Source organism: Camelus dromedarius, chromosome 3, assembly GCF_036321535.1.
Source record: "Camelus dromedarius isolate mCamDro1 chromosome 3, mCamDro1.pat, whole genome shotgun sequence".
In the NCBI taxonomy this organism is placed as follows: Eukaryota; Metazoa; Chordata; class Mammalia; order Artiodactyla; family Camelidae; genus Camelus; species Camelus dromedarius.
This window is the reverse complement of record NC_087438.1, coordinates 28,763,811-28,791,143: the sequence shown is the minus strand read 5'-3', so window position 1 is coordinate 28,791,143 and position 27,333 is coordinate 28,763,811. Positions and strand designations below refer to the sequence as shown.

Below are 27,333 nucleotides of genomic sequence, written 5' to 3'. Positions count from 1 at the left end.
TGTTTCCAGCAAACTTACCCTTTCTTGCATAAAAACACGTAACTCAGACTACAGTCACTTGTCTTTCTTTTAAAATAAGATATAACTATTTTGCTTAAATCTCAAAAGAACAGAAAGATTCATATTTCTTAGAGAACTGTCCTTTCAGAGAGATGCCTTGGTGAGATTAAGTTTTTCTGTAAGCTAAACTGCAGATAAAAATAAAGCAAACATAACCTTTAACCAAAGACTAGTCATGTGCCTGGTCTTCCCAGCCTGCCCTACCAGCGGTAAACATACTTTCTTGAGCTTCTGGGGCATGCACAGAAGGGAAAAAAAGAAATAAGAGATTCAAGACATTTACAAGAAGATGGACAAGAAGAACCTGCAGTCGGAGGCAAACTAGAGCATCCTCTGAACCTATCGGGTAAGATGCACTGAACTGTTTTAGGGACAAATCATTCATGTGGGTCAACGACTTGGGACAGTAACAGGTCAGAATAAAATGGATTTCGCTCTACACTAGAATTCTCCAAATGCTCACAAAGCTATTTTCAATGGTTCAATGAGATCACTAATTTTTAGAGTTCAAGAGGGGATGGCAATTATGAGAAAATTGCAGAATTGCTGCTCTTCTACTGTGTGACTGCAGTGGAAGATTTTTCATAACTATCTTCCTCTATTCACAGAACGTTCTTTTTGTTCCAAGTTTATATGAAAATTGTATGGTAATGTGTAAAATGCCCATGTGATTTTAGATATCTCACAAATGCCTAGAGCTGTTGAAAATTAGTGAGGAACCATTTGATATTATATGCTGGGCTATGATAATAAAAAACTTGGGAAATAATTATCTTTATTTGAATGAAAATTATCCTTTTAACATACAACGATTTTTCCTTATAACAATTAAATGTTATAAAAGGAGACACTGCCAATTAGCTCTTTTATTAGCATTTCCTCAAATAAGAAGTTTGGTATTACCATCTTAATTTATAGTATTTTCCAAATTGTCTCAGAAGAGCATAGCCAAAGAAAAGATCAGAATATTTTATAAGAGTTCTATTCTTGCAGTTTTTTGATGATAATTGGAATAAAATCCACTTATATTTTTCAAGCTTTTGGAAGTTAAAACAGAGAGTGTCTGCTGAAACTTGAGAACTGATCATGTCTTGTAATATAACTTCTCCCAATCATTTACATGCTGATTCCACAAAATACTTCAAGATTTTGTTTTCTCAGAACAATTGAATTATTCTGAAAGATATCTAGCTCTTCAAAATTTAATAAGAAAAAACAAATAAATAGCAACAAAACCCCTCTGTTTAGTTTTCCTTGCTGAAGTAGCTCTTGTTTGAGAAGATCCCAGTTTGGCGGTGAGGGGTCGGAGGGGTGGTCTGTCTAGTGATTAAGTGGGAAACTTCACAGTGTTTGGGAGCCTCAGCTCCCAGTGGCACTGAAGCCAGTGAAAAAACCCGTCTGGGCTCGGGTCTGATGCTCAGGACTCACACTATGTATTTGATCGGATCACTCTTGTCCCAATGTCCATGATTCTGTGCTGCTGAAGATAACCAGGAAAGGTGAGTTACGTACAGTGAACTAAAATCAATAGGCAAGTAATGTGGATTTTTTATGGAGCCTCTCTTTTTTCATGATTGAAATAGCCTAGGGCTGTAGTAGCTTTTCGACGAGTTGGATTACAAAAAGCTTGAATAAAATTGTGAGAAGCATCTTTAGTTTCTGTCTACCTTCCCCAGACAGTGATAATGGATTCTATTTCTTTTTATCTCACTCAGTGCTATGCAGCACACAATGGATACTCAAATCCGTGTCAATTCCATTTTAAATTGAAGGACATATTCAGCCACACGTCAATAGATTTGGTTGCTTTTATTCTAAATTTTTTCTCTAAGCTTGTAGAAGAGTTTAAAAATGTTTATTTATTATGAAGAAATCCTCTAATTTCTGAGCATACTGGAGAAACAATTCTTGTATCTGATCTCAAACTCTTGGCTTGAATGAAGTTTTATAAAACGATTAACCTCTTTTTTTTTTTTAATTGAAGTACCCTTTCATCCAAATAAAATACATGAAGTAACCACATTAAAATATAATTTAAAAACTCACGCTCTGAGACATTTGAGGGAGCCATATTTCAGCAGGGCAATTTGGCAAATCCTATCAATATTTTAAAATTCATATCACTTGAGCCAGTCTACTGCTAGGAATATATTTGCTGGTCCCATGGATATACTACAAAATTACGCTAGGATATTATTATATCTTTTTATTATATATTACTATTATTGTATCTTATTGTGCCCAAAGATATTTATTGCAGTGTGTGTACACTGAATGTCTACAATTAAAATGTATTCTAATTCATTATAATACAGTATATTCATTCTGTATAATACATTCAGTATAATACATTCATATGGTGAAATTCAGTATAATACATTCATATGGTATAAAACTATGCAGTCATTAAGAAGAGTGAAGTAGATATATATCTAGTAATATGGAACTATTTTTAAAGTATACTGTGAAGTGAAAAAAAACAAAGTACAAAGTAGTATACATCACATATCCTCTTTTTTGCATATATATTTAAAGAACATTTGTACATGTGTACGTGTAAGGTGATGTATGGAAGAATTTTTCCTCCATTTGCTACCTACAAAAAGAGAAAACTGATCATGTGCAGGGAAACTTTCCGGCTACAGGTAGAAGAGAACTTGGACCTTATATTTTTCTTTCTGTTCTGTTTAAATTTTTCAAGTATAGGTGTGTATTATTTGTATTTTCTGAGTATCAGCAGAAATTTTCCAGTTGATCATATAATAAACCATCTTAATTTTCTCCTTCATACATTGTTATGTATTTTAGAACACAATGTTATCAAATAAATAAGAAGCAGACTAACTAAATATATTACAAGTGTTCTAAAAACAAATCTGAATCTTAAGAGAGGTAGTTTTTCATCTCAATCAACTATTACAACAAACTAGAAATAAGCAAGTTATGCTATAAACTATCACTCTTGCTAAAACAATGAATGACAACTGAACAGGCAAGTTCATTTCTAGTCTACGAAATATCCTTAATCTGACAAATTTTTTAAGAATAATGTTACGGAAGTGGCTGTAATTATGGACGTAAATTACATTATTCTTATTTCATCAAAACTCATTTCTAAACTGTTTCCTGCACTCAATTCTATAACATTTGTTTATTATATGCTATGCTTGCCCTTATTCTTCTATATGCTGAAATGAACAAAACAGACAAAAAAGATCAGCTGTGGCAGTGTTTACATTCTAGTGAAGAAGGAGAAAGGGAAGAGGAGGTACATTTATTTAAATTATATAATAATGTATATATTAGAAAGGTATGCATAACAGGGAAAATAAAGCAGTGAGGGGGAATAGGAAACACTGATGGGAAATTGAAATTTCAAAAAAGATGGTCAGGGATCTGATTTTATTTGTAAGATAAAAGGTAACTAAAGCCATGTTTCTAAATAATTTTGAACATAAATAACCTTATTTAACTTCAAAAATATTTTCAATTTTATCATGATTCTTGCTATAATTTGAGGAATCCCTAATTTTGAAAAATTAATGACCAACAGCTACAATCAAATTTGTAACACTCAAGTGTTTTTACTATTTTAAAAAGCTAGTATTTGTTGAGTGATGATTCTATGCCAAAGATTGTTCTAAGCACTTTAAATGAATCTTCTTCTGACTGAATCCTAACAAAAATTTATGGAGAGGGTAAAAGTATTATTCCTATTTTATGGATAAGAAAACAGACACAGAGAAAGTAGGTGAATGGCTTTCTATTTCTTTGAATGGAAGTTACTATAGTAATTACAGCAGCATTTTCTGTGTGTATTAATCAGGTGGCATGTTTTGTTAGAGATACAAAAATCAAAATGGCAATATGGTTTGGGGATATATTCCATTCAGTAACTCAGATTCTCAAGTTTCCACAGCCTGTGGGGAATCACCGGCCAAAATTTTCTCCAGCATTCAGCCACATCTGCATGAACCCTCTTGCGGTCTAGGAGGTTACTAGAAATTCAGTGAAGGATGCGCCTCATCCAGGGATGAGGAGGCCTGGGCTATCACTTGTCATGTAGCCTCAACATCATTGCACCTGCTTAAGCCTCAATCTCATCATTCATAAAGTGAGAAAACTTAACCTGGAGGTTTCAAAGATCCAGTCCAGCTCTAACTTCCACGACTCTAAAAGTAGAGATAGTGGTATAATGAACTCTCTCTTTAGCAAATTTCCAAGATGCCAGAAAACTAAAAAGAATTTCAGAAAGAAAGATTCCAAACTCTTTCCCCAGTCGCAGAAAAGTACGAAAAAACTGAAAGTCATACTAGGTAATACTTGAGGGTACTTCTCGCACAAAATAAGCAGTTGTTTTGAAAAGTATAAGATTGTATAAAAATTTCCATTGTGGAAAATAATGAGATATTACATACTTTGTCCTGTAGCCTATCACTAACGGTTCAGAAAAACTTACTAGTACTGGGGATTCTAACTATGGGAATGTCTAACCTAAAAATCTTTAGAAATCGAATTTGTATTCATAAGCATGTGAATTTATACGTGTTACCTTGCCTTAAGGAAGGCAGGGAGATGCAGATGTTTTCTAAGACCATATTTGTGCCTGTAACTGAGAATGACTTGAAAGGTTTTACCCCACAAATGTTTGATATGTAGTATATCATTTCTTTTCAGGGTCTGGAGGTTCTCAAGGAATGGCCAGACACTCCATCTTATATTTTATCCTGCTGAGTTCTCTGATTGACAAGAGCCAAGCCTGTTTCTGTGACCATTACCCATGGACTCAATGGTCCAGCTGCTCAAAAACCTGCAATTCTGGAACCCAAACCAGACAGAGGTGGGTGTGGACTATGTAGCTTTTCTTTGCACCCTGGGAAACCTCAAGGGCAGTTAACAAAATCAAAAGTGTCACATTAAGCAATGGGAAAAAATATATATCAAAGTATAATTTTTGCAGAATATAATCTGCAAAACTACTGAATCACTATGCTATACGCTTGAAATTAATAAAATGTCAATCAACTATACTTCAATTTTTAAAAATTCTTTAAAAAAGAAACTCACGAATTTGGATGGAATTTTAGGTCTTTTCCACATAAGTTTGAAATGAAATCTACTTTTGTTCTTTCCAAAAAATTGAGGAGTTTCAAAGTAATTTAAATAAAAATCCATGTAATATTTTCAGTTGACTATTTAACTTAGAAATACTACTCAGGCTTTTTTTCAATCAGCACATAACTCTGCTTGCCTACAGTTAGTGAGTTAATTATAGAGAATTTTCCACTCATTAAATCGAGTCTAACAGAACCTCAATTGAGCAGCACTGCTAGCTATTAGCGTGACTGTTTAGCATGGACAAGAAGGCAAGAAACTGTGTTTACTTGATAACATTTAATAATTCGGTCTTTTCGTCAATTCAGACTATTCATCCCCCACAGTTTCTTTAAATCTGTTAAATGTTTTTGTTCCATGAAGAGGTTCACATGACTTGGAGGAGAAAGGCATATATTTTAATGTGTTTTAACTGTGATGGCACTTTTTAGAGATCTATTTTAGAAAGCTATTTTTACATATATAGTGTGAGTCTCATTAAAATTCCAAATGACCACCCCAATAAACCATCCACTAAGTATGTAAAAATAGACTTGTGGATAACACTCATAGCTCTCTACTGCCTACCAAATAAAGTACAACAATATATCCTATCCTTCTCAACCAGGCACTTCTCAGGTCCATCCCACAACCTCCTCCGTAGACATGTCATACTCCTCCACCTCTGATCTTTGCACATGCTGTTCCTTCTGAATGCCCTTTCCTCTGTTGCCCAGAAAATTCACATGAGGTTTTCAAAATGTATCTTTCATGTTACTTTCTCTTCTAATCTATGGCCCCATAGCACTCAGCTCTAGCTCAGCCATCATACTTACCACACAGTGTTGTCATCTTTTAAGCAATTTACAGAAACTTTTTTTTCTTTTCTTTCCCTTCCAGTCCCTTCCAGGAATTCCACCAGGGCCGGCTTCATGGATGTGTGACCCATGCCATCACACGGATCCCTGCACTGAGAAGGGCTCTGTGCTTGGCTTAATGCTCTTCCATCCCTTTCTCGAAATTCTTGACAATTTTGGAACATGAGGGCCTCCGTTTTCATTTTGCACTGGGCCCCACCAATTGTGGACTCAGTCCTGAGGTCCTAAGTGGACTATGTGTTCCTAAGAACTGCATATATGCCAACCTATCAGATTTTCCATGAAACCTTTCCTTTCTTTCACTGTAGTTGATGTTCAATGATATCTTTCTTATGGGGCTGGAGCCACAGTGAATACACTCATTCTAAGCAGGTTTTCTTCACTATTACAGGCAGATAGTTATAAATCAGTACTATCTGAAAAACTTTTGTGATCAGCTTTGCACGAAGCAGGAGACCAGAGAATGTAACTGGCAGACTTGTCCTATCAACTGCCTCCTGGGAGATTATGGACCATGGTCAGACTGTGACCCTTGTGTTGAAAAACAGGTAGGTGACACATGCGTATATTCAGGAAATCGGAATCACGATAAAATTCTGGAATTCCCAGACAGACTCAACAATCACAGAAATGCTGAATTTCTTCAATTTCTTAAAATAAACAGTCCCAGCTTCCACTGGGGGAAAAATTCCATTTAGCAATATTGGGGGGGGAGGGAGAGTTCATTTTGCATGTTTTATTGCCATGTGAACACCAAAAAGAAGCTCTGCCCCCCAGTATTGATTCTGCGGTGGCCCAGCTCTGAATTCCATGGCCTGTGTCCTCTGAGAGCTCAGAAAGCAAAAACATGCTAAAAAATGGGGATTTCAGTCCAAGGTTTAAAATCAGAAGGAAATGAAGGGAAATAATTAAAGTGACCCCTTGCCCTTCTCTGATTTCCCTCTCCCTATGGGAAAGTTCTTCAATTTGTTTGTTGCTTCCAGCTGCAGTATTGACCCACCTCAAGCTCATCCCTGTAAGGGCACTGATTGGCCCATGTGAACCCCAGTCAGGGCAGCCGCTAAGCATTCACACATTAGGGAAGCAAAAGGAACTCATTGCTAAAGCAACCACTCTCTGAGAGAAACTGTTCTAGGTCCCTTTCATACATCACCTTATTTAAACTTCACATCACATTGTTTTTCTACCCATTTTATTGATGAGAAAGTTATAGGTCATTAAGTAATTAAGTAATTTGCCCAAGAATATACCATTAATGAATAGGAAACTACATTTTGGACTTGGATTTTTCTGACTTTAAAGTTGTCCTTTAATCCTATCATATTTCTATCCTTCCCTGACTCTTTTTTTTTCAATTGAAGTTGTATCAATGTTATATCAATTTCTGGTGTACAGCATAATAATTCAATCATACATATATATACATATGTTCGTTTTCATATTCTTTTTCATTATTGGTTACTACAAGATATTGAATACAGAAGAAACTTGTTGTTTATCTATTTTATATATAGTAGTTATTATCTGCAAATCTTGAACTCCCAATTTATCCCTTCCCATCCCCTTTGCCCCCTGTATCCCTCCCTGACTCTTTGTTTTAATACTGCCCATTTAAAATCTTTTAAAGTGCAGAGAGTGTGTTAGCCTTGGTTTCCATGGTGACTTTCTCATACAAAAGAGCCCCTAATCTTTTTATTTTTATTACTTCACACTATCTTTGAGAAATGAAAGGGCTATTGTAATTACCTGGAAGATTTATTGTACTCAGGACACTCTCAGTAAGTATTTGCTCATTTGATTCCGATTTAATTTAGAATCATATGATTTCAGAATTAGAAGTCTTAGAAATCTTTTGTCCCACTTCCTCATTTTACTGATTGGAAAAGTGAGGCCCAAAAAGTATTGACTTCCTTAGGAACACACAATAATGGAACTGGAAAAAATCACTAGATAATTTAGGAAACACCACTATCGGAAAAATCACTACTGTGATTGAGAAGCCCAGTTTTCTTATCTATTTTTTGGCTTTGACCCAGCCTCAGAGTTACTCACCTTTCTCTCCTTTTCTTTCAGTTTAAAGTTAGATCCATCTTGCACCCCAGTCAGTTTGGAGGACAACCGTGTACTGAGCCCCTCATGACCTTTCAACCATGCATTCCATCTAAGCTCTGCAAAATTGAAGAAGTCGACTGCGAGGATAAATTCCGCTGTGACAGTGGTAATGTACTTTTGGAAAATGTTCAGTTTCCACTAAAAAATGACTAAATAAAGTTATTCCAATTGACTCCCAGTGAAAGCCATGATCGAGAAGTCCCATCACATTTTCAGCATGGGGAGACAGGGGTGTTATGGTACCAATTACACGTTATTCATGTGTGAAATTACAGCTTTCAAGCTATAATCATCTTGGCCACTTGCCTGATTCATTTGCTTATCAAGTACTGGTGCCCAGGTTCCTACTCTGTCATAAAACAGTAGGAGGAGGAGGGAGAGGTGGAGGAGGCAAATACTTTTAACAATTGGCTATTAATAAGCACAAGTCTAGAATCAGAATGAGCAGTTGAAAAGGAGTGACAGATTTATAAGATTTTAATATCATTTATTAAGATAAGAATATTCATATTAAGAGACTATGTCAAGGGGATGACTAGAGATGATGTGAAAAATTTTCTGGCATGGTCCATTGAATGACTCCAAGATAATTCCAAAAGAGAAGACTGAAAATGATTCAGATGATAGCATCAATCCCTTCGAGTCCAATTCTAATTCAGGTTTGTAAATTCTGATATTTAAATATCACTGAATTATAAGCACATCTTGAATATACTACTTAATCTATATGTTCTTTTGTTTATTGATAGCTCTCCAAGGCTCAGCACTTTGAGCAGTCTAGATCAGATGTCTGCCAACTTTTTCAGTAAAGGTCCAGACGGTAAATATTTCAGGCTTTGCAGGCCATACCGTCTACATTGCAACCACTCAAGTCTGGCGTCGTAGCATCCAAGCTGCCATGGACAAGTATATAAACAGATGAGCACGGCTGTGTTCCAATAGAATTTTATTTACAAAAGCATTTAGTCCATGGGCCAGAGTTCATTGATTTCTTATATAAATAGTCAGTTTAAAGTTAAAGTGAAATAGAGTTCAGATGAATAAAATCCACATCATTTCTGTGTACTCTGGAATACACTGAAAAGTAAAGCATTTAAAACTTGACAGCAGATTTCAAATTCCTATAGAGAATTGATCCCACACTTGGATCTGTTTTTCTCCTCTTACTCCTGCCTTTGGCTTTGCCAGTCTTTTTCTGAATGTCAGACAGGAATGCTGGTGTCAGGGTTTTCCTAATGTGCCCCACCCCCTAAATATGAGTTGAGAGATATCCTTTATGCCTACATGAATAAGGTCATGTCACATATTGACAAAAGAGGGAATATGAGAAAAATCTAATGGCAATGGCTGAGGAGAATACAGACTTAAGCATTATATCCAGAATATTAAGATAAAGATCTAGAACTGAAGCACAACAATTTGAACCTTGAAGGGTAGTTTTTAGAACAGATTACCAGGAAGAACTCTTTTATTCAAAAGATAAATCTATGAAACATATTACAAAAAGAGTCTTATTTAGGCCAAAAATATCTGCAAGTTTGAGAAGGGTTTAGATACATCCATGGGCTGCCAATTTGTAACAATGAGCAATTTCACGAACATGAGTGGTGTAGGCACAGCTGACCTCTAGTTCATCAGCAATACGTGCTTAGCTACTGATAGATACTGAACTATTGAAATGCATCTGTAAAGGCTGGTAAGCAGCTGCTACCCTGAGCTCTCTTAGTGACTTCTGCCCTACTGTCCAGATTCCTTCACCAGGAGTTCCTAGGTCTTCCTAGGATCCAGCCACTAACTTGCTAATCCCTGGCACAAAGGTGGTTGGCATCCATTCTGATTTGTTGGTGCCACAGCCTATTGGTTGTTAAATATTCCACTGAAGATGATACACTGCTGTGCTCTCCTAAAAACATCCACTGATGCTACTCTCAGAGGGAATACAAGGTTGGATGGACCATTATCTGTCTGATTCAGGATGATGTTTGGCTCCGTGAACAAAAAACTGTCTTTCCTTTTCTCTCTCATGATTGTTGTTCGGACCCCCAAGACTAAATATATTACTTTAATGTATACAATGTACATGGATCTCTGAGAATTACCCATGAGGCTAAGCCCCATGCACCATGCCAACTCCTCTCTTAAAGTCCTAATGTTAAGCGTAAAGACAAGAATTTGCAACTGGTTATAAAAATAATATACCATTGTACTGACACAAATCAGTTCAAGTAAATAGGAAAAGCATGTATAATTTCTAAATGATTAAATATTTCCAGGAATAAGTACCTATATGCATGTGCTGGCTACAGCATGCTGACCTCTACACTCTTGTACTATCCAAACTTCCTTTCACCTTTCCCATTCCTTCTGTGGTATAGGATCTATTTATGGCTTACAATATCTCTCCCCTTGTGCTTCCTAGTCCATTGCATTTCAATGGCCTGCAACCATTCTCAACTGTGTCCCATCAGACATATCAGACATATCTGGTACCCTGCTCAAAAACCTAAGTTACTGAGAACTAGGTGTATCTCTACCTCTACCTGATAAAACAGGATTTTTTTAGTGTAACCACACCAAAAATTAGTTTTTGCTTAAGTTTGTGAATGCCAGGTTCAAAACTTTAAAAATATATAATATTTGTTCTTTTTTTTCTTTAGGAAAAGTAGCTCTATTTCAAACTAAATTAACCATTCTGCTCTGCCCTAAGAAAAGCAAACAGAAAAACTAGATATGTGCTGTTTTATAAGCAGAGCATCTTTCAAACCATAACTTGGAATTGACAGAAATTCAATTTCTTCTTTATTTTCAGTCTTGTATGATTATGATGTTCATTACTATAATTCTTTATAATAATAGTCTCAATACAATGCAGAATTTTGAATAATCAAAGAGGACTTAATTACTTTCATTACATTCTACCTTCTTACTGAAGGTTATTAACTAAAAGAGTTGAAACTAAGTGCTTTCTGGGTAACTCTCTATTAGTAAAAAAAATAAATAAAAACAGAACGTCCAATTTCCCCAAGTATTTCAGTTAGTCAAAATAGTCATGCATAGCTATAGTGAGATGTTGATCACAATTTGAACCAGTTAACCTGATAATCCTGAGTCAAACATTTAACCATTGTCAGTAAGGCCTGTACATAACAGTACAGACACCAGCATCCCTGATTACAGCCAAGAGGCTGATGGGAGGAGAGAAGTTGTCCGTCACTGTACATAAAGCATTTCAATGTCTGTAATACATAGGCACACACTGATTCCTGGGATCTTTATGCAATTCAACAAGTTTAAAAAGGAAGGGAATTATCTGAGTACATGGAGTTGGTACTATTATCTAAATTCATTCACTTAAACTGCTACCTAATAACTACAGTACCTCAGTATTTAACTTGTCCAAAACATAATTAGATATAGTGAATTATATGTAGTGAAACAATTATTGAAAGTAATATGTGGTGAATATCTACAATAAAATATGTAGTCGTTAGTATAGTAAAATAATTACGTATAGTAAAATACACAGATAAGAAATGTGCAATTTGATTTTGACAAATGTATACACCATGTAAACAACCAAGGTAACAAAAAATCCCCATAAACCTCAAAAGTTCTTTCTTTCCTCATTCCAGTTAATCCCTCTCTTTGTTCTTGAACATCAAATAAAAGAATCACATGGCATGACTCTTCTGTGCCAGACTTCTTTCATGCAACATAAAATTTTGGATTCGCTCACATTGTTATGTGCACCAGTAAACATGTGTGTGAAATTATAGTTTTTTGAATAAAAGCAGTGACCTTGAGTCTGTTATCCTGAATAAAAACAAAATTCTGAACCTATTGTTAGTTTTCTCCTACAGAATATTTTTATGTATATTTTTATTCAAGTATAGTCAGTGTACACTGTTGTGTCAATTTCTGGTGTATAGCACAGTACTTCAGTCATATAGGAACTTACATATATTTGTTTTCATATTATTTTTCACCATAAGTTACAAGATATCGAATATAGTTCCCTACGCTATACAGCATGAACTTGTTGTTTATCTATTCTCTCTCTCTCTCTCTCTCTCTAGATATATATATATAGATATATATATATCACTTAGTATCTGCAAATCTCTAACTCCTACAGAATATGATTTCTGCAGGAAATTCACTCTAATGGGAATGGGATTCCAGAATTACTACTCTTCTTTGAGACAATCAGCCCCAAAAGTGACTAAATAATTTTATCGTGACTCTTGTCATCCTAAAAAAAATAAGGGCAAAATATCAGCTTCCATTTCCATATTTCCTACATCTTTATCAAAAATAATGAAAACTTGTCCTCAACTTTCCCTTGAAATTTAAAGCACTCGTGTTTCAAATCAATAAATCCTTTCTTAAATGGTCATTTGTTGTCAATGTTTCAATGTGGCCAGTGTTGTTTTCCTGACTAGGTCGCTGCATTGCCAGCAAGTTGGAATGTAATGGAGAAAATGATTGTGGAGACAATTCAGATGAAAGGAATTGTGGAAGAACAAAAGCAGTGTGCTCATCGAAGTATAATCCCATCCCTAGCGTACAGTTGATGGGCACTGGGTATGTAACATCTTTTTATCATTTGAGGAGTAAAACCATCTCAGAACTGATAACTTGGAAGCAACCATAAGGCAATGAGACCCATCATCATCCACCTTCCTCACTCACCTCTTCCTATTCCCACCAGCCCTGTCTCACCTGACTCCCATGCTCACGCAGCATGTGACCATAATTCTCATTCTTAGGGAATAAAAGAGCATATTCACATTTAGTTAATAGCAGGCTATATTATGAAGACTTCACAAACATTAGTTGTTTTAATTCTCATATAGCCTTCTGACAGCTCTTGAGTGGATCAGGGCAAACTGGTGGGAGGCTAGCCAAGCTGGGATGTGCCAGAGTGTATTCCTGGATCCCTGAGGCTAGGTGTTTATTTTTTCTGGCCATCATTTCTTTTTTTTTTTAATTTTTTATTGAAGTATAGTCATTTTACAATGTTGTGTTAATTTCTGGTGTACAGTATAATATGAATTCATATTTTTAACAAATATGTATATTTAGTGGAGTTACCAGGAATTGAACCTAGGACCATATTGCATACTAAGCATGTGTTCTACCACTGAGCTATACCCACCCCCTTTTGGTTTCCTGGGGCAAGGTCTTGAAAGTGTGTGTACCTACTCAGAAATGCATAGTCTCCTCATCTGTATGTTGGATGACTATGATTTGAGGTTCTGTCCTATAGATTCCAAATTAGAGTTGATTTCAATGAGAGTGAGTCAACATCTTCTTCTTCTCAATATGCAAATTGGTTTCCTTTTCCCTTCCCTGGAAGAAAACCTCAAACAAAAACTCCCGCTGATGATGGAAAAATAGGGTATCAGAAAAGGATGCTTGTGAGTGTACCGAAAGTGAAAACACTAAAGAAACAAAACCAATCATCAGTGAGAGGCGAGCCTTGAGCCAATAATGGAGACAAAGCCAGAAAGAAAGGAGTCAGGCAAACAGAAAAAAGAGGGTGATTAAAAAAAATAATAGTGTGGGAAAAATAGGAGAGTAAGAGGTGGAGTGAACACGGCTAGGGCTTCCAAAACTTACTCTCACGTGAACTCTGTGATGCATGGTTAGATCAGAACAGTTTAAAGGCAGAATGACAGGCCTGCATTACCATCTGTTCTACTTGACCAACTTACAAACCAGGAAACCGACCTCAGCAAGGTTGAGTAACCTATCCAAGTCTATCTAGTAAATGGAGGAACAGGATTCAAATCTAGACTTCAAAACCCAGGTTATTCCTATCATTTCATTCTGATTTGGAACAATATCCACCTTAGAGATGACAATATACTAGAAGAAATTGTAGACCATGCAACCCTCCTCTCAATCTTTGAATAATGCTCAGAAATTCTAGTGTTCCTGTTTTAGATGATGAGGACACTGGAGGTTTGGCAAGGGATTCTAAATTCATTAGACTGAGCCATGTCTTAGAAAACTTGAGGAAATATAAGTCAATGAAAATAGAAGAGCTAAGCCTTAGTTGGAAGCATAAGAGAAACTAGTAAAGGTAATCTCTTGAACTCTCCTCTTCTCATACCTGGTAAAGAATTCTCCCTTCAATTTTTGGTCAGAAAGCAAATAGTTTGTTTTGGACTTCTGTTTTTAAGTCTTCACTTACACTGCCAACCCTTTATAAAATGAAACCTTGAAGCACCCAAGACAAACAGCAGCAGTTGCAAATACAACCTCTTTTCATTAGAACAAAAACTAGAAGCTGTTGGACCAGATTCAAGGACAGCAGTAAAATGGAACAATCATCAGTCTGAAAGTAAGAGGAGCCATATTCTAGACCTACTTCTGCCCGAACTTACTACATCGTAACCAAGTAATTGAACATCTCTGTGTGTTGGATGACTACAAACTGCTTTGAGGTTCTGTCCTAAGAACTCCTACTTAGAGTTGATTTCAATGAGAACGTTTCAACAGCATTTTCTTATCAATGTACAGAAGTGGTTTCCTGTTTTCCTTTCTTTGGGAGAAAAACTCAGCCAAAAACTCCCACTGTTAATCAAGTTTTCTAATGTTCTGATTGATTAGGGGTGACATTACAAACTCACCTCTTGTTCAGTTGGTCGAGACTCTAGAGTCACAGATGGGGAGGACCACATGCTCTGTGTACTTTGGCAGAAGAGCTGTGTGGCCCTCTGCCAACCAGAACTCTTGTCCCAAGGATTCTCAGAAATGAGCAAAACCTGCTGGCTCAGGGACAGCCAGTCCTCTCCTCGCCTCCCCAGGGAGTGAGAGTTTTGAAAGCTGCTTACTGGAATCTCTTTCTAATCCACTGGCTTTGGAATCTCTGCCTGCATCTGACACATTTCTACCCAAAAATGTTAGCTTCCTGGGTGACTGTACCTCTTTTTAAATATTGTCTCTCCAAGAAAGAACTTAAAAAAATACCAACATTGCTACTTTGTCAACATCAGTCACCAGGTCTTAAACCTGAAACAAGAATCTGGCAACAATCGCATGTTGTTTATTTTTAATCAGGCTCAGCCAAGGTGCAAAGGCATACACACACACACACACACACACAGATAGACGTGTGCACACACATATATACACATATCAATACATGAACATGCATGCAGATTTATATGTGTATATGTAAAATTTTTAATTAAATTCAAAAAGTTACAAAATATAACACTTAAAGCCAAATTAGATAAAAATACTTTAGAAATCTAAAATATTAAAAGCCATAATGTATTTGAAACCCGAAAATATTTAAAGTCAACTTAAATGCCACACCGAAGAGGAGAAAGAATAGAGCTGAAAATTGTGCATAGTTGACTTCACTTCCAAAAAGTTCCTCAAGGTGTGCCCCCACAGAGCCACCTCCACAAAAACCCTATCTTCAGGTTCTCTGCTGCAAGCAGCTACTACCTTCAGAGATTCCTCGTGACCTGGGAGCCATTTTTTCCTAGACCTTTCTTGTTTGTGACAAACGTAAAAGCACATTGTATAAGGCAGTATAAGGTCAACGGTTCTTTTTCCCTCAGTGATGTCCCAGCTCAAAAAAGGTCTGAGTCTTACACACCTGTGTTTGCCATACTAACTTAAGTACTTTGGGAAGTTTTTTCTAAACCAATTCCTCCTGCTTCCTCCCTCAAATACTCATTGATTCAAATTCAAATATGGTTAAGAATTTGACTTTGAGATGCACTTTACTGAACCCACTATTTTTTTAACAGTTTTATTGAGATAAGATTCACACACGCGTTCTCGTCCAGTGTACCTCTTTTATTCTCACGCTACTGCTACACTCACAATTCTGACACGAGATGTGACGGGGAGGGTTTCCTTCCCAAGCAAGTCTCTGTGACACTAGATGGTTGTCCTGTAATTTAACTGAATCTCAACACAATGTAACTGGAGATGGTGTCAGATCACATAGGGTAAGGGCTCAGTCCCACAAGACTGCACCCACCCCTCCGACATCAGATGCCAATTGCAAGTTCAGGTTTTCACCTGTGCTTCTGACACGTCAAAGTTTCCCACCACCCCCTCCTTGGGTCTGATTAATTTTTAATAGCTGCTTACAAAAATCAATAAAACAATTTACTTACATTTACCAGTTTACTGTCAAAGGATATGATAAAGGATACAGACAAACATCCTGTTGGGAGAGATGTGTAGGGCAAGGTAAATGGGATGGGGTGTGGGGCTTCCATACCTTCTTTGGGCACCACTCTCCCTGCACTTCCATGTGCCCACCAATCGGGAAGCTCTCTGAACACCATACTGAGGGGATTTTTATGAAGACTTTATTACATAGACATGATCAAACATTATCTCCATTTCCATCCCTTTTCCCCTCTCTGTAGAATGGAAGGTAGGGCTGAAAATTCCAAGCTTTGATTCATGGCATGATCTTTCTGGTGACCAGCCCATATCCAGAACCCACCAAGAGTCTCCTTACTGGAACAAAAGACACTGCTATCACCCAAGAAATTCTGAGGGATTTAGGAACCCTGTGTCAAAAACTTTGATGTCAAAGACCATATATTAGAATAAAAGATGCTCTTAGTGCTCTTATCACTTAGGAAATGACAAGGATTTGGGGAGCTCTGAGCCAAGAACAGGGACAGAGACCATTATATATACTTTCTATTATCTCTTCATGTGTAATCCCGCATTAGCAAATTTTTGACACAAAACTTTTTTTTCACAGAATACATACTAGTATCTATGACAATTTGGAAAACAATTAGCATTGTTTTTAATCTACCACAAAACAATTTCTTGAACACTTGATTTGTGCTTAAGCTAATTAATCTCTCTGTGCTTCAATTTCTTCATTTGTAAAATGGGTATAATCATTACATCTACATCACATGGTTATCATAAATATTAAATAAATATAATAATATTTAATATAAATAAAAAGTGCTAGACTTATGGTAAATATTATGTAAACATTTTTAAAATAACTTTTCAATATTATTATAATTATTAGTAAAAGCAATAATAATATTATAATTCTATTAAAATATTGCTATTGCTATTTCATTATTAGCTCTCTGTAAGAATTACTTTACTGTATTAGATTGAAGAAAGTGGACCTAGAATGGCATTAATTATGTAATAACTTATTTCATAACCTGCTTCCAAAGTTTGTGTGGGTTTTGTAAGTCATGAAACAATTATAAACCCAAATTTTATTTCCTATTGAAAGTCCAGAACAATTAAATAAGTGGAATATGGGGATCTTAAAAGAGCCAGAGGGGCTGACTTTTGCCTACCAGCCCTTTCTGGCTGCCTCACCATAAAATAGAAGAAATAGGCTTTCCTTCAAGTCATTTTTCATGAGTCAAAAATGTCTAAGAGAAGAATTTCTCTCATATAAATACAGTAAATTTTAAAGATTGCTCTACATCTATTGAATTCTTAAAAATTACTTTGTTTCTTAGGTTTCATCTTCTGGCAGGAGAGCCCAGAGGAGAAGTCCTTGATCATTCTTTCACTGGAGGAATATGTAAAACTGTCAAAAGCAGTAGAGCAAGTAATCCACAACGTGTTCCGGCCAATCTCGAAAACGTCAACTTCGAGGTACAACAACCTGTCATGCATGGTAGCGCTCCAAATGCCAGTGGTGATTATAAGCTCAATTTCCAACGAAAAAACGGTAATGAAGGAAGGGACAGAATAAAACGGTAATGAAAATTTTTAATCACCTGTTATGTGTTGGTGTTTAATCCTCCCACAACCCAATGAGGTCAGTGTTATTATCAATTTACAGATGAAAAATAAGGAAACTAGTGGGGAGGGTATAGCTCAGTGGTAGAGTGTGTGTTTAGCATGCATGAGATCCTGGGTTCAATCCCTAGTATCTCCAATGATAAATAAGTAAATCTAATTACCTCCCCCCTCAAAAAAATTAAAAATAAAATAAAATTATTTTTAAAAAATAGCGAAGGAAACTAATTTGTCCAAAGTTAAACAGCTAGTAAGTAGTGGATTAGAGACTTAAGCACAGCTTTCCCAAATTTCAGAGTCCATGCTTTCTCCGTGAACATACAACTGCAACATATCTCCATTCAGATAGATGGTTTGGCTTACTCAGAGTTTTCTCCTACAGTAGTTAGTTCTCTCAGATAACCACAAAATTTAGACATCAAAGAGTGCCTGGCTTCTAAAAACATATCACCATGAATCAAAGGATAACGGAGGTAGTTCTTCCTTCCTATTTTATTAGTTGATTTCATTTTCCATTTGCTTTCCCGCGTGGTATCGAGCAGCGGACTACATATGCTGTGAACCTAGCCCAGTGCCTTGCACATGGTAAATACTCCATCCTTGTTGAATTAGTTCAACAATTAAATTAGTAAACAATTTATTTCTTTTAATTTATGATAAGAGAAACAGGAAAGACATGATTTTGATGGTTATATCCATGCATACAAATTTGGCACGCTAGAGAGAATTTCAGAAAGCCTAATGGTTTCTGAAATCACTTTTTAGAAAGAATGAGTTCAGCAAAAGTCATTCAATCCTTTCTTAAAAAAAAAAAAATCTTTTATATCAGTATAAACTCAGGCATTTTCCAACCTGATAAACTTAATTCAAAACCATTTAATATATATTAATGGGTGTGGGGAATGTTCTTGCGGTCCAGCTGCCAAATTCAAACACCTTTTGGGAGTTTACCCTGAGAAGTCCCATCTCTGCCTGGAGGTATATGTCACAAGAGGAACAAGTGACTCTGACCAGGTAAAGAAACGACCTACTATCTCCCCACAGACCCAGAAGATGCTAACCCCAGAAGGCCCTCCACCACCAAGGGAGGTGAAAAAGCTTTGCTGGTATGCAAATAGGAACTCAGAAGAGACATTGTTCCAAAGAAACAATAACATCAAAAATTTTGTCACAATGGAAGATGTATTTTCTTCTTAAATGTATTGTATTGGATAGACTTCACAGACAGAGCTAAAACCCAAATGTTTGCATATAATGTTATGTTGGAAGATGCTCTCCAGCTCCTGAACAACCAATCCACAAGCTTACTTTCAAAATACAATAATTTCCCCAAAAAACATACTGCCTACGTCCTCAGCAAGTATCTATTTTATAGAGTTTTACAAGTAACACATGTTAAGCTCAGCGCATGAGAGCAAACACATGCTTAGATAACACTTCACACTTACGTGATGCTTTAGAGTTTTCAGAGCACTGGGATGTGGTGTTTTCCTCAATTCCCATAACAACCTCCCCAGAAAGAGAAAATTATTTATGTCCATCTTACAAATAAGAGATTTAGGATCACTGAAGTTAGAAACTTTCTCAGAGTAACTGCAGCAAGTAAATGGCACCACAGAATTAGACCTCCTGGCTCCAGGCTCCTGGTCCACTGTGGCCTGTGCTACATGAAACCTTGACAGTGATATCAAGAAAGATATTGATGACTGTTCAATTTGTGCCAGGCCTTAGTCCTTTCATAAAGTATCATTTAGAAGGTATCACCTGTGAGGTTCACCAATGGTGTGCCAGCGCCAGCTCTTCCAGGTTATAAAAGTCAACTGTTAAATTTTCAGGATTTTTGCAATCTGATTATTAAACGTAGCCATTATTAAGTATTAAGTATATAATCTTATGATGAATTAAAGATATGAAAAAAAGGGATGATAATTACTCAAAATGTATCACTTCTCAATTATTTTGCCGCATTTGACCATTATTCTATGCTTTTGAGGTTACTAACATCTATTGTGTCTGTATCATAAAAATACTGTATAGCAATTTCCTATTGTGTAGCTCTTTCCAAGCTTGAATTCAGGGACATCAGCATAGGTAGCTTGAAATCAGCTGTGGCAGGAATATATATACCATGAGAAAAAGCAAGTGCTATAGTAAATCACAGTGGTTTCGCCTCCTTATCAGAGAGTTGGTTGTTAAACATTTACCAGCAGAATGCAGAATCCACTCACGTAGCGTGGCAACCCAAGCCTGCGTGGCAAGTTACACCAGGAAATACAGCCTGAAAACCCTCATTCAGAAGAAAGCAGACTCATTTCATGATCCAGGTAGTTCTAAAACTTGTCCAACCTTCAGAAGCTGCCTGAGCTGATCTCTAACTATATGTCATTGAGTTTTAGATAATATTCAACTGCTGAGGAAGGTCATGGTGCTATTTCTGCAAACAAAGATTTGGAAATGACTAGACCCAAGGTCACAAGCTATTGGTTTACTTTCCACTGATCTCTGTATTGCTTCGTTCATGCCATTAAGAGACAGCTGTGCAAATCTAAGCTATTCCTTGTGGAAAACAATAGAGGAGGAGAAATTTAGCAGGCACCTGACTTCCTTTCTTCTACAGCACAGGAGCATACTGAGACAGATGAAATAATGGGGTGGGTGGTACACAAAGGTTAGAGAGGGCTCCTGAAATGAAGGCAACTGAACAGAAGTGAGAATGGAAGACCCTAGGAAGAATTCTGCCCCTTAGGGATTCCCCCAGTGCTAAATGCAGAGCTCAATCACCATAAGATCCCTGTACCAATCCCCTGAGTTGTACCAGTTACTCAGGAATCCTTCTCTCTTTTCTTTGAAGTCACTGCTTGCTCTTGGCCGTGTGCTAAGCATTTGCTGTCACCACAAACTGCAGAGTGTAGTTACCGCTAGTAGTATGTAAATCAGGGATTAAAACCTTTTCCCCCAGGGTTTGTTTAACATCTCTTCCTGGGAAAATTGAGGGAAATGAAACTTATCAGAGCCTTCCTTACACATCACTAAAAGAACTCATCTTCCTCCTTTTAAAAGTTGACTTGGCTTTCTATATTACTGTTCATGGAAATGCATTCCCATTCTCTCTCTCTCTCACATATACATCTACTTGGTTGACAACTGCTGTTGATGTATCTCCTAAATATCTTTCAAATCCACCAGTTTCTCTCTATTCAGCCACCACTCCCCCAGACCTGGCCATTCTCCTGTCTCACTTGGCTTCTGGCAACAGTTTTTTTTAACTGCTCTCTTTGCCTCTACTTTAGTTAGCGATAGTTAATGTGATCTTTGCAAAACAAATGTAATGGTTACATTCCCAATTTTTCATTCAACTAATATTTTTATGGAACTTATTAGATGCAAAATCCTGCCTTTAGAATTTCATCCACACCCTTTAGCAGGATATACAAGGCCTGGCCCCAGTCTCCCGGCTCAATCTAACTTTTCAGTGCTGCTCACTTCTAAACCTGCCCTCCCACCAAGCTAATATATGTGGTCAGATTTTCTCTGAGCTTCTGCCCAGGATACCCAATGCCCGCTCCTTACATGCAAATATCTTTTTCTTTAAGCTAACTTATCTTATGTGAGAGCTCATTTACCAAACAAAATATTTATAGTCTGAGTTTTTTAGACAAATGGTAAAGATATGTCAGAAACTACGTTAAAATATGATTGTACTGCTTTCCTGTTAATAGAGGAGCTTCATTTGCAGACACTTTAAATGCTAATTAGCATGCACAATCTCAAAGGAGCATTGAACTTTTGACAGTATCTTACTGTTGAGCAAGACTCTCCTGCAGCTGGATTATTTCTTTCCTTGACTAATTGTGTAATCTACTTAATTGTGGCATGTGGTTTGCCTCGCAGTGCATTTTAATATTGAATATTTTAAAAAGAGATTTTTCCATTGCAAACCAGACAAGCATTTTTAACATAAAGAAGTACTCTTTAGTCAATTTACTTTGCAATTTTTAAAAATATGTCCATTGTTCTCTTCTTATCAGCATAACCATAACAGGGATTTACTTTGTACTTGGAAAATACCTGCTCCACTCATAATTCAAGTCAAATCCCATTGGGTGTTTTTTTCTCTTCTTCCCAGACTCAGTTGATGAAAACTGATAACCACCTACTGGGCAGAACCAATCATTTGTCCTCTGTCTCAGACTTGGCCAGTGGATTGCTAATGCCGAACAGCTGAATGAGGCTAAGAGGGCAGAGATGGAACCAGAGCAGGGGAGGACAGGATCTGGTAGGCCTAGAAAGGCCTTAATTCTCTGAAAGATATCTTCAATTAGATTGTAAATGGATTTACCATATGATCCAGCAATCCTATTTCTGGGCACATATCCAGAGAAAACTCTAATATGAAAAGACACATGCACCCCAATATTCACAGCAACACCATTCACAGTAGCCAAGACATGGAAGCAACCTAAATGTCTATCAACAGAGGACTATGGTGTATATTTATACATATATGAATACTACTCAGCCATAAAAAGAATGAAATAATGCCATTTTCAGCAACCTGGATGGCTCGAGAGATTATCAAACTCAGTAAGCTAGAAAGAAAATGAAAAATACTGTAGACTATCACTTACATATGGAATCTTTAAAAATGACACAAATGAACTTATTTACAAAACAGAAACAGAATCATAGCCATAGAAAACAAAGTTATGGTTACCAGGAGGGTAAAGTAGGGGGGAGGGAAAAAAATGGAATTTTAGGATTTGCAGATACTAACTACTATATATATAATAGATAAACAACAACATCCTACTGCATAGCACAGGGAACTACATACAATGTCTTGTAATAGCCTATAATGAAATATGTATATATATATGTACAAATGAATAACTATGCTGTACACCAGAAATTAACAAACACTGTAAACCAACTATACTTCAGTAAAAATAAAATAGATTATAAATGGCATCAAATTCACAGACAGGTTAAAAATAGCCCTTGTTTCTTATCAACCCAATTAATTCTTAGTTTAGAGGCATTTCCTTGATGGAGACTTCCCTGGTATTTGCTGAGTTTTATAGTTACCTGTGGCAATCCCAAATTGGCAGCGTAACACTTCCAACATTAAACTAAGTGTCTGGGACTATCTTTCTCCCTCAGTAAACTACTGACTCCCTGAAGGCAGGGACTAACATGACTCCTTGTTCTCCAGCAAATTGGGCCCTCAACAAACATTTATTGAACGTATAAACAAATGATCCTTGCATTAGAGCTTCACAAGCAGCTCGCTTATTTCCTAAATCACGTGGATTTTTTCTCTCCAGGTACAAACTGAAGAAGATGATTTGGAAACAGATTTCTACGAGGATTTAATTTCTCTTAAAGATGATACAGATCAACAAACCTCAGCTAACGGCCAGAGCCAGGGCTCTTTTCATGTACCGATCTTTTATTCCTCAAAAAGAAGCCAGAGCGACACCTCTAATTCTGCCTTCAAACAAGCCATTCAAGCCTCCCACAAAAAGGTGATAATGGTTCCTAATCTTTTTATTCTTTCCTGAAAATTAACACCAATGCCAGGAATCATGCTGGGAGAAAGAGAGAGATTTTAATATCAAATGAGTAGGATTTCTAACATAGATTTAAATAGATTTACTTTTTTGTTGTTGTTATATCCCCTTCAAAAGTAACAGAGGTGATATGTATAATAATCTCCCTTTTGCAAGCATTGGCTGTGCTTATGGTTGTGTTCTCTTTATTTTAAGTGAATTTCTTGTAAAACATGTGTAACAGAACATTGCTTTTCTAACGTGGTCTGACCATCCAGGGCCTTTGCTCGAGAAATTCAGCCAACTTATCTTTAGTATCCTCACTGAAATACTTGATCATATTTCTTCCGTCTTTAAATTTTCTTCCTCATTTAGCTTTGTTGCTGGTTTCCTGCTTCTTTGCTTTTGTGTTCTTTGTCACATTTCTGTTTACTCCTTTTTGTCCTTTTGCTCATTTTGGAAGTTCTACTAAATTGTTCAATCCTGCTGGTAGTTAACCTTTCTCTAGTTCACAAGCATAATTAAACCTGTTTTTCTTTTATCACGTGATGTAATATCTACAGCGCCCCTCAAAGGATGATTTACTTACATCCCATTCCCGCCATCTCCTTGAAAATATGTTTACATATCTGCTTCTCTTTCTCCACTATCATCACAGGCCTCCAAAACCTCAGTTTTATTGAGATAGTTCAAAATCTTTGTGTTCCAAGCTATTTCTAGGGTTCCTAGAAGGTTATCAGAGTAGATTTTTTTTAACACCATTTTTCAGATAAGTAAATTGAAGTCCACATTTTTTTATTTAAAGTATAGTCAGTTACAGTGTGTCAATTTCTGGTACACAGTACAATGTCCTAGTCATGTGACTATACATACATACACATATATTTGTTTTCATAGTCTTTTTCATTAAAGGTTATTACAAGATATTGAATATGACTCCTGTGCTATATAGAAGAAATTTGTTTTTTATCTATTTTTATATATAGCAGTTAACATTTGCAAATCTCAAATTCCCAAATTTATCCCTTCCTACCCCGCTTCCCCAGGAAGGCAGGAAGGTAGGTAGGAGAAAGGAAGAGAAGGAGGGAGGGAGAGAGAAAGGGAAAGAGAGGGAGGGGGACGAATGTTGCCTCTTCTTCAATCCTTATGGTTATTTTTTTTCTTCTGTGTGAGCAGTCATTCTATGCCATAATTATAGCACACAGTAAGATAGCTGTTTAATAACTTACAGCTATAATGAGTTAATTAAAAAAATTTAATAATTTGATTAATAAAGATCTTTGACTAAAAAATATTCCTCTCCCTTTTTTTTAACTTAAACAGTACAAATTGCTAAAATTAACAGTTAAAGTATATTTTAAAAATTTTAAAGGACAATAAAGATGTATATACCCATAAAACTCAGTGGCTATGGAGAAGGACAATTTGATGGAATGAAATTTGAGGCATAATACCAACTACCTAATCCTAAATTAACTTAATATAACAAGAAATGATTAAAGAAAAAATAACCTCCAAACAAATAGTTCTGCTTACAGATGGAGGAGAGAGAATACAAACAATTTTGTTTAACTTTACCCCCTATGTAGTTTTGAATCAGAGCATTTTGGAGTTGAAAGGGGTGTGAAACATCACAGATGAAGGCTGTGCAGCAGGTGACATTTCAGAGACAACGGAGGCCCGGAGAATTGACATACTTTTGCTTAGTTTGTGACAAAGCTATGACTTGAATATCAGTTGTGTAACCTCCAACTGAAAATTTACACAATCTTTTTTTAATTATTTGCAATAGCAAGGCTTTGTACATAAAAACTCAGTAAGGAAGTAGCCATGATTGACAATCAAGAAAAGAAAGATTGGAGGAGGGTGGATGTAGCTCACTGGTAGAGCTCATGCTTAGCGCACAGAAGGTCCTGGGTTCAATTCCCAGTACATCCATCTAAAAAGTAAGGAAAGGAAGCTTTACTTTTTTGATAATTGATCTTTTTTCAGTAGAGAGTATATGGTTCAGCCACACAATTTACATGACTGAGATCATCTTATACCTTTAGCACTTTGAACATCTTAGGAAAACATACTGGAAAATTAAATGAATATTAGCCTTTTGTATGTGGGAACATGCAAGGGAGGGTTAAAAATTGTTGTAATGCTATGGCTGGAATGAAACTCATAATAAACATTGAATGCTTGATACTTCAAGCTTTCATTACCTTTAATCATCATTTTTTTTTTTACTCTTCTCTTCCATTTAGGATTCCAATTTTATTAGGATCCATAAAGTGATAAAAGTCTTAAACTTCACAATGAAAACTAAAGATCTGCAGCTTTCTGATGTCTTTTTGAAAGCACTTAACCATCTGCCACTAGAATACAACTCCGCTTTGTACAGCCGGATATTTGACGACTTCGGGACTCACTATTTCACCTCTGGCTCCCTGGGAGGCGTGTATGACCTCCTCTATCAGTTCAGCAGTGAGGAACTAAAGAACTCAGGTTCGTTTTCTTCAACTCTCATTTTTTTTTAACTGATAAGATGGCATGTGACACATTTTTCTCTTTATCATTTTCGTTCTTATGCTTTACTGATTTTATTTTGACTCTGCTTTACTTCCAAAATGATATGCAGAGCAACCAAAAAGTACATACTCAAGGAAATAAAATAAAAATAGAAAACCCAGGCCAAAAAAAGAAGGAAAAATAAATAGGCTTAACCTCTTTGGGCATCAGCTTTGTCTCAGAATTTTCTGACATTTTGGAATATCCTAAGCTGCATAGTAGTGGAAACCTAAAGAGAGATGCATGCATTTGCCTCAAGAGAAACAAAATTTGTCTTGGAACTAATTTCTAAAAGATAACTTACTGATAGCACTTTTATAGGAGATAGCGATTCTATGAAATACTTACAGCAAATCCACTAGCTGTCTTTTTCTTTTCATAATTTTAACTAAAAGCCAAGGGCATAAGATGATAAAGCAATTAAGGATTGACAAGGGACAAGTTAATACGGGTCAGAGATGCACCTACTGGAGATAAGCCTTGAAACCAGATGGAAGCATTTCATTTGAGGAAAGGCTACAACTTTATAACTTGGGATATAATCAGTGATATTTTTCTGCTTCCCTGTAAAATAACAATATAAACCTTGGTTTTTAAATAAACCTTGGCCTCTTAAGTATTATCCTAAATTGCCAATATTACTTATTATTACAACATAAGCACTTCTGTATGGATTTGTTTTCAGGCTCCTGTGTGAAAGGACACAGGGTCCTTGTGATGAGTCTCTCATGTGTCTCTTGAGAACAGGGTTAGGAAAGTTATGGTAACCAGAACCCAACTGACCAAGTTCCCCAAATAAATCCAAACTCTTGATCATTTAGCTTTTATACAAAAGAAACTAGGAATTTATTTTAAAAGGCATCATGCCAACCTTGGGGGTCAAAAGTTTTGATCTCTCTGTTCTTTTTTTTAATTACTATTGAATATAATTGATTTACAATTTTGTGTTAGTTTCAAATGTACAGCAAAGTGATTCAGTTACACATAGATATATATTCTTTTTCAGGTTCTTTTCCATTTAGATTATTACAAAGATGTTGAATATAAATCCCAGTGCCATACAATAGATTCTTGTTGTTTGTGTATTTTATATACAGTAGTGTGAAAGGGGGAGGAGAAGGATAAATTAGGAGTTTGGGGTTAACAGAATCAATCCCTCTGTTCTTACATCTCTTTATGGCAAATACTACTGTGTTCATATGGCTTCCCTGGTCCTTCCAAACCTTGAGTGATTACATGTCCCTCATGATCTGCTTTTAAAGAAGGGAGAGGGATAAATGTCTTTGAGAAGGATTTTCAGTAAGAAA

The 27,333-nt window shown here is 36.3% G+C and overlaps 1 protein-coding gene across 1 annotated transcript in view; it reads left to right on the top strand.

Moving 5' to 3' along the window:
* The first annotated feature begins 301 nt into the window (after positions 1-301).
* The window catches only part of C6 (complement C6), a 55,872-nt gene continuing 28,840 nt past the window's right edge, over positions 302-27,333 (top strand). Inside the window, exons 1-8 of the mRNA XM_011000763.3 lie at positions 302-406; positions 4,738-4,900; positions 6,424-6,580; positions 8,106-8,250; positions 12,587-12,728; positions 17,636-17,774; positions 23,246-23,446; positions 25,723-25,963. Of these exons, the coding sequence (XP_010999065.2) occupies positions 4,758-4,900; positions 6,424-6,580; positions 8,106-8,250; positions 12,587-12,728; positions 17,636-17,774; positions 23,246-23,446; positions 25,723-25,963 (1,168 nt within the window). The 5' untranslated portion in view covers positions 302-406; positions 4,738-4,757. The remainder of the gene's footprint in view (positions 407-4,737; positions 4,901-6,423; positions 6,581-8,105; positions 8,251-12,586; positions 12,729-17,635; positions 17,775-23,245; positions 23,447-25,722; positions 25,964-27,333) is intronic.